This window comes from Cephus cinctus, unplaced genomic scaffold, assembly GCF_000341935.2.
Source record: "Cephus cinctus unplaced genomic scaffold, Ccin1 Ccin1_scaffold0623, whole genome shotgun sequence".
In the NCBI taxonomy this organism is placed as follows: Eukaryota; Metazoa; Arthropoda; class Insecta; order Hymenoptera; family Cephidae; genus Cephus; species Cephus cinctus.
The window spans coordinates 3,142-11,716 of NW_014333266.1; the positions used below are offsets into that span (position 1 = coordinate 3,142).

Genomic DNA, 8,575 nt, shown 5'->3' on the forward strand with positions numbered 1-8,575 from the left:
TCGCCGCTACGATTTAGCGCCATGCTTTTGGTATCGCCTAAAACCGGAGCGTTGTGCGTCTCCCCACTCATCTCTGCCACGTGACCTTGTAAACGACCTCTAGTTTGCCATTGCCCATTGGCCTTCCGTCATTGACTTGGTTTGGCAGGGAAGCCGTTTGAGCTCGAAGAAATCGTATTGCCACACACAAATTTTTATTTAAAACGTGATGTTGCGCACCACGACAAGTCTCCGAAATGAACTTCAAAAGGCAACATTTCGAATTAGCGCACGGGCTAACTTTGTCAGGTTTTTTGGATCCCGTTGTCTTGTTCATAGAAAACATCTGCAAAGGTATGGCTCTGCATTGCAGACATAGAATCAATTCACTGTGCACATTAATTGAGTTGACATTCCGCTGATTTCATTCAAGTTCAAAAATTTCAATCAGATTTATCTTTATAAATGGTCTATGAACTGCTTGTTCACTTAAAATGCCAGTTTGTTACAATTTGAAAACTTGATTTAAGGTTAAATTATATTGCTTCTATTGTGTCATATTCTTTCTATGAGAAGTCACATAATATGATGATTTGTCATATAATCTGACTTTATCAATGTGACAGAGTGATTCATTTTGAGTTTCAATATTAGATCTTATACAGGTCTTATATATGACAAGATATAAATTCTAACGTCTAAGTTCCCATTCATTCTCATATTGCATGTGCCTGATGGATTCATTAAGCAATTCTTTATATTAGGAAAAGTAATGATAACTTAAACGTACCTTGCAAAGTAACTTGGCCTAATAGATTTCATAACAGATTTCAGGTACTTAATGTACCAAGCTATAACTTTCAAATTTATTTGAATATACACATTTGTTTGCACATTACGTCCATACCAATGTTTAGGGTTCGGTTGGACTGAAGACCTTGCTGCCCCGCCTGTTTGTCAAGAACGGTTTGTGAGGGGCGGCAACTTTTTCCCCATCACCGAGCAATCCATTCATTTTCGCTTACTGTAATATCGACTGGAACGATGATCATGACCCGCGCGGCTACGTGAAATCTGTAACATCGACAGAGGCGATGATCACGAAATCCTACTCCCGGACTCGCCGCTACGATTTAGCGCCATGCTTTTGGTATCGCCTAAAACCGGAGCGTTGTGCGTCTCCCCACTCATCTCTGCCACGTGACCTTGTAAACGACCTCTAGTTTGCCATTGCCCATTGGCCTTCCGTCATTGACTTGGTTTGGCAGGGAAGCCGTTTGAGCTCGAAGAAATCGTATTGCCACACACAAATTTTTATTTAAAACGTGATGTTGCGCACCACGACAAGTCTCCGAAATGAACTTCAAAAGGCAACATTTCGAATTAGCGCACGGGCTAACTTTGTCAGGTTTTTTGGATCCCGTTGTCTTGTTCATAGAAAACATCTGCAAAGGTATGGCTCTGCATTGCAGACATAGAATCAATTCACTGTGCACATTAATTGAGTTGACATTCCGCTGATTTCATTCAAGTTCAAAAATTTCAATCAGATTTATCTTTATAAATGGTCTATGAACTGCTTGTTCACTTAAAATGCCAGTTTGTTACAATTTGAAAACTTGATTTAAGGTTAAATTATATTGCTTCTATTGTGTCATATTCTTTCTATGAGAAGTCACATAATATGATGATTTGTCATATAATCTGACTTTATCAATGTGACAGAGTGATTCATTTTGAGTTTCAATATTAGATCTTATACAGGTCTTATATATGACAAGATATAAATTCTAACGTCTAAGTTCCCATTCATTCTCATATTGCATGTGCCTGATGGATTCATTAAGCAATTCTTTATATTAGGAAAAGTAATGATAACTTAAACGTACCTTGCAAAGTAACTTGGCCTAATAGATTTCATAACAGATTTCAGGTACTTAATGTACCAAGATTAGCTTCACCATCATGGATCCAACAGAGGTTCTTTTCAGACTTGCCAGACCATGTCAAAGTGACACTGCCAGCATTATCTCCAACTATGGAAAATGGCACGATTGTCAGTTGGCATAAAAAAGAAGGTTAATTGAATAGTGTTACTGATCTTTACTTTACTACGAAGATTGCAGGACATTATAATACATATTCTGATGATGTTCAAAACTATTCTTTTCTTATACATAGTCCCATTTCTTTGATCTTTGTTTTACTAGGAGAAAAACTTAATGAAGGTGATCTTCTGGCTGAAATTGAAACAGACAAAGCCACAATGGGCTTTGAAACTCCAGAAGAAGGCTATCTAGCAAAAATTTTAGTACCTGCTGGAACAAAAAACGTAGCCATTGGAAAACCTGTCTGCATAATTGTTTCTGATGAAGCAAGTGTAGCCGCATTCAAAGATTTTAAGGTTGACGATACTTCAACTGCAACATCTGCCCCGGCTCCACCTATGCCCACTTCTAAAGTTGCATTTTCACCTACACCCGTAACTACAACAGCAGTGGCACAGGCACCAATATCTGTTTCTTCAATGTCTGCAGTTTCTGGAGACCGAATCTATGCTAGCCCACTTGCAAGGCGACTTGCAGCAGAACAAGGACTGACTCTTGAGGTAAACACGATTGATTTTACTTTATCACTACAATTTGTAATGGTGTCGTTTGTAAAAAGGGCTTGAAGGGTACTGGACTGTTTGGGTCAATAACTTCAAAAAATTTGGAAGGTGCATCACTTGCTCAGTCGGTTTTGGGAGCAACAAATATTGCAGGTGGTCAGGATATTGCGGTATCAAATATTCGCGGTGTCATAGCTAAAAGGTTACTAGAAAGTAAACAAACCATTCCCCATTATTATTTAACTGTCGAAGTCAAAATGGATGCTGCTTTAGCCATGCGGGAACAATTTAACAAGATTATGGAAAAGGAGAAGGTGAAACTGAGTGTCAATGACGTCATCATCAAAGCAATTGCCATGGCGTGCAAGAAAGTGCCTGAAGGAAATAGTGCGTGGCTTGGAAACGTCATCCGACAGTGAGTTTCTAAAACATTTTTTTCTCCTGAAGTTCTATTATTATTTTTTGCATAATAATCACTCCGTACTTTTTTCTTCCAATTTACATCAGATACGAGAACGTAGATGTTAGTGTAGCTGTGAGCACTGACGGCGGATTAATTACGCCAATCGTCTTTAGTGCGGACAATAAAGGCATTGCGCAGATAAGCAAAGATGTAAAAACTCTCGCTGCCAAAGCCCGCGAGGGTAAATTGCAACCGCACGAATTTCAAGGTGGCACAATCACTGTATCGAATTTGGGAATGTTTGGTATCAAAAATTTCTCTGCTATTATCAATCCACCGCAGTCTATCATTCTGGCAGTTGGCACTACCGAATCGAGGCTCGTACCTGCTAATAACGAAAAAGGGTGAGAAAGAATAAGTATTTCAAATAAATATGACAGATACTAAATCTAAGTTTCAGACTGAATGACTTCATCAATTTTTTGTTTGGTTTGTATGAAGGTTCTTAATCGCTTCGTATATGTCTGTAACCGCAAGTTGCGATCATCGTACGGTGGACGGAGCTGTGGGTGCTCAATGGCTGGCAGCCTTCAAATCGCTTCTGGAAAATCCAACGACAATGCTCCTTTAGTAAGTCTGAGAACAAATCCGTACCTAATACAGAAGCGTCTGAACTGTTTAGTACGGACTGACGTTAGTACATATGTCAGTAATGATAGATTATTTTATTAGTGGTCACATTTTACTATTGTCATTGAAGTGACACGAATTTGACGAACCGAAGTTTATCAACTATTCCGAAACTGTTTTAATTATTTTAATTATTTCTGCTCCGACAAATCATAACATATTTACATATAAACTGCAGTACCTTCTGATTATTCATTTATCAATGTGCTATATTACTTGTGTTGACTGACACTAACATGAGTATACTTTAGGAAACTCCAAATAGTACATGATATCTTGTTAATAAGAAAGAAAAAAAAAGATGGCCAAGGCCAGAAAGGATTAGTTATGCGTAGAATATGTACGATTATTGAATGTGTTAAACAATTTGTAAGATAGTCCTCGTAATTTGTCAAGTACAAATCGAACGAATCTTTTCGTGTTTTAGGCGCAAAGCTCTAATACTTTTATTTCCACAATCCGATTTAAAATAGATCCGAAAGGATATTGAACTAGTCTGGAACAGTTGAATGGACCTACAAAAGTTTGTACTGCTTTCTTATAAATCCGAAAGGTTCAAACATTCATGAGCGGGCCCGCGCGAACGCACAACTGTTCGACATCTTGGACATACATATATAATATTTGTGTAAAAGCACACCCCTCTTGGAATACATGGATTAAACTTCCGCTAATCAAATAGTCTTAGAAGTCTAATCGGATAAGAATTGTGTGGAGAAAAATGTGTACAGAAAAAAATGATATATATATATATATATATATATATATGTTGATCTAAGTATTTAATAAATTATATCTTATGATACAAGTTAGCTTCTTATTATTATAAGACGAATTGTGCTAAGAAGGATGCTAAATAACCGGTCTGATCCTGACGATTCTCTTTTGTTTATATAAAGCTAGCACCTTATTAATCTTAGACTCGAAAAGCCTGAGATAACCCTTACAATAACATTTAAGGTTTTAGGCATCTTTTTTATTTTCTTTGTGTAAGTATATATATTTCCCAAATAGTATAATAAAACTTAGGATGCTTGAAGCAAAAAACTGAAATCTTTATCACATTTTGTTTCATTAAAAAAGAATTGAAGTAGAAATAATATACAAATGTTTTTTGGCGACTCATGATGAAATATTTTCCCATCCGTAGTTACTGATACAGCATTTAGTATGTCGCACAGATTGTAGGACGTAAAGTTGACATTTTGATGCATAAAATAATTCAGTAAAATTATCAATTTCAATTGCATTATTAAATCTGGGTTTTCCATGGCAAATTTTGATACAATAATTTTGGTTCGCACTACCTACAATTAATTTTTTTTAGTTTTCTCTAGATTCTCAGTCTTTTCCGAAAATGTCAAGTCTACAAAATTTGTGTATCATTTAAATCAAATTACCACGAAGTCGTCAGTACTATCTTCGTTATATGGATCAACTAAGTATTAAGTGCGTGGTCTATATGTAGACCATTTCTTTTTTATGCGTGGGAATTCGTATTAGGATTATGCGCATAAAATTTGTTTAATTTATTTCACCCATCAACCAAGTATCCAATAATTGAACCAAGTATTTTATATAATTAAATACAGTCCAATAAACGTATTAGTTACTTAGTTTGCAAGAAAAAATCAATTTTTTATTTGATAATTAAAATTGTCTACAACCGTAGAACAGGCGTCTAATCTAATAAAATCTATGCGCCCAACAGAGTTGGATCCACGTTATGTGGATCTACGTATGGTTTGGTCGAGATTTTATTGTCTTCGAACTGTCAGAGACATTTTTTACGTAGACCAATTATACTGGTTATAGTGGGCACAAGATATATGCTATAAACAGTATAAAAATTTTGGAGCGTGTGATGTGGCTATCAGACACAATACATGTTAATTGGCCCTCTGTCAATATCTTCTCGATGCTTACGGGTTAAGATCGATTGCAGAGCAGTAATGAAGAGTATAAAGTTTAACAATAATGTATATTTCTAGTTTAATTCACATTTATTTACGCAGTGAAGTGTGATTGGATAGGAAATAAGATGTTGGCAGTGACACGTTTGGTTCTTAATTAAATAATGTTTAATCTGAGAGTAGACGCGTGGGGTGTCTGAAACACCCTTACTCAATGCTTTTCAAATGAAAAATAAAATCTCAAGACCATTCCCGGGATAAGCAATGATAACGATGGGAAGATCAATGTCCCAGGTAGAGACCTAAATTAGTTAATATTCTATCTGACCGAGTTTCTTGCCGTGTACTTGGTGTAAGACTACCGAGTATGTTGATAGTAACAGTTGCACATCGTAGAAGAAGATTCCTAGAAACTGTTGCCCAGTAGAAGTGGGTAAAAGATAAGAGATATATTGTATTTTTACAAAGAGTGCTTTGCAAGTATGAAATGAGGTTAGTAGCCATATTTTAGATAATTTAGATGCGACTCCAGTGACATCACGTAATACTTTCTAAAAGCTTGGAGCTGTCAAGTTCTCGATCGTTTGCACCCGTTTGGATTGAATTGATTGTGTTAGAAAAGTTCGTGAGAACCTTGAGGTGGTTCCTCTTATTCCTCTTGATTTGTGATTTTTTCACGTCATCGTGCAAGTATACAGAAATATAACACATAATGGCGTCCTATGGATCACGAACTCTCTCAAGGCAGCTTTTTCTACGACATTTTGTGAGTACTGTATTATCTGACAGATTGCATAAGTTTGTGTAACTATCACGAGATGGCAGGATATCACGAACATATTTTTGGAGGGAAATGGAAACCGTTGGAAAGTTAGCGCGGGAAAATCAAAATTTGTATGTTTATAATGCTTAAAAAATTGCTCCTTAAATGCTCCATATGTTTCCGTAATTGCTCCACTGCTACTATGCAGTGATTAATAAATATTCATTAAAACAGAAAATTTTTATTTTTATTGAAATTCCAATTAACCAAGCAGATTTTCATATGAGTTTCTTGATAAATTAATTGCTCCCGATTTGCTCCCAATTGCTCCACAATTAGTTTTTTATTTAATTAATGCATCTTTAAATAATAAGTAAAATTTGATTTTCACTTAGCTCGATTGCAAACGTAAGCATTATGATTGGTTTGCGAACACACCTATGACAGTTGCGTTCTAAGATTAGCCGAGAGTGCGCGAACATCGTTGCCTCGGTTCATTTTCGAACACACTTGGTCAACTCAGGATTGGTCGATTCCTTTAGATCAGTATTAACTAAACCGGTTCAGGACCGTCGTGTAAACGTAGTTTAAGGCCTGTTATCTTCTGCGCGCTTCAATGCATAAACTACGTTTATTTTCAAAATACAATTGTCTGATTGGCTAATAGCACAGTTAAACCGAGTTTATGCATTGAACCGCGTTGAAGAAAACGGACATGAGAACTTCAAATATCCGATTAATCGATTTGAATATTTATTAATCACTGCATAGTAGCAGTTGAGCAATTACGGAAACATATGGAGCATTTAAGGAGCAATTTTTTAAGCATTATAAACATACAAATTTTGATTTTCACGCGCTAACTTCCCGACGGTGAAATGGAAGCAAAAATATAATTTCTTATTTCTTACCGGCAATCAAAGTTGATGAAAATAAGAAAATGTGATTAATTTTCACAATTTTCGTAATACATCTAATGCCAGGAAAAAAATATAAAAACTCAAATTTCAAGATTACATCTTTCACGTATACAAAACTGAATTTTAAAAAAACATTTATTTTGTTTTCAAAGGCCTTGGAGTCGCACACATCTCTAAGCGCAATACATGTAGCTGCGTTGCGACCGGAAGTGGTGCTAAGTTCAGAAAACAGGAAGTCTTGCGTACGCAATTTGAAACAGTATCTTCAGCCTCGAAGAGTAATTCAAGAAAATGCTAGCAAGGCCGCCGTATTGGTTCCGCTTTGTATACATAAAGGTGAGTTGGGCCTCTTATATACTTTGAGGTCAACGAAGTTAAATACGAATCGAGGTCAAGTTTCATTCCCCGGAGGAATGCACGATAAGAATGATTCGAGTTTGGAAGAAACAGCTTTGCGGGAAACTTGGGAGGAATTAAAAATTCCACAAGATAAAATAGACATTTGGACCAGCGGAAATCCTATTGGACGAAAGGATGTTACTGTTTTTCCGGTTCTTGGGTTTGTCGGTGAAATTGATCTGGACAATTTACAACTTAATCCGGAGGAAGTCGAAGAGGCTTTCGTTTTGAGTTTGAAGAAACTCTGTGATCCTGCTTCTTGTCACTTTACGCAATTTCGAAATACTTATAGTCTACCCAGCTATACAGGTGGTAAACACAGAGTTTGGGGACTTACTGCAGCGATTACTCATATGGTAATGTGCTCATTAGTACCTGGAATATATAAACATCGTATTTTGTACTTGCAGTCTATTGGGCAAATTAATTCGTCTTGACCTTTGTAGTCTATATCTATTAAGACTCTAATGTGATGATTTTGTTGGTTTTAATAAAGTACTATTTGAACTGATTGTTATGTACATTTATTATATATTGTGACGTACGCCGGCCATCGGCGTAGCCGACAAATAATTCACGGCTACTCCCAACGTGCTGAAAGCCGGAAAACTATCCGAGATCCGAACTAGATCGGATTGTTGGGCGCCAGGTGCGGACTCTCCGCACCGACGTTCCTCCTATGGCCGCTTCCACGCGATCTCCTGGCTGCTCAGCCTCAGCTAGCTGAAATGATAGAGGGGAACGTAGGGGCGACGAGATTCGAACAGTTCGGGGTACGCCAATGAAAACGCCGGTCGAAGTTTTAATATCCGTTTATTCAACTGTAAAGGAAAGCGGAGCCAGTACAGATCGACGTGTACAGGAAGGGCGCGTGCACTGCGCGAGGCGGTGCCCTTC

At 37.1% G+C, this 8,575-nt stretch overlaps 2 protein-coding genes across 3 annotated transcripts; both read left to right on the forward strand.

Annotated features, from left to right (window-relative positions):
• Positions 1-1,150: 1,150 nt before the first annotated feature.
• LOC107269294 (dihydrolipoyllysine-residue acetyltransferase component of pyruvate dehydrogenase complex, mitochondrial) lies at positions 1,151-4,491 on the forward strand (the record flags this gene model as incomplete). 2 transcript variants are annotated; one of them, XM_015742983.2, is given in 6 exon segments in its annotated part: positions 1,151-1,432; positions 1,906-2,057; positions 2,190-2,587; positions 2,647-3,005; positions 3,098-3,397; positions 3,495-4,491. In XM_015742983.2, coding segments are annotated over 6 exon segments (1,464 nt in total). In that variant the 3' UTR covers positions 3,625-4,491.
• Positions 4,492-5,334: 843 nt separating this feature from the next.
• On the forward strand, positions 5,335-8,190 carry LOC107269295 (nucleoside diphosphate-linked moiety X motif 8). Its single transcript, XM_015742986.2, has 2 exons — positions 5,335-6,362; positions 7,432-8,190. Exons 1-2 carry the CDS (start codon positions 6,309-6,311, stop codon positions 8,113-8,115), a joined length of 738 nt encoding a protein of 245 aa, XP_015598472.1. The 5' UTR covers positions 5,335-6,308; the 3' UTR covers positions 8,116-8,190.
• The last annotated feature ends 385 nt before the right edge of the window (positions 8,191-8,575 follow it).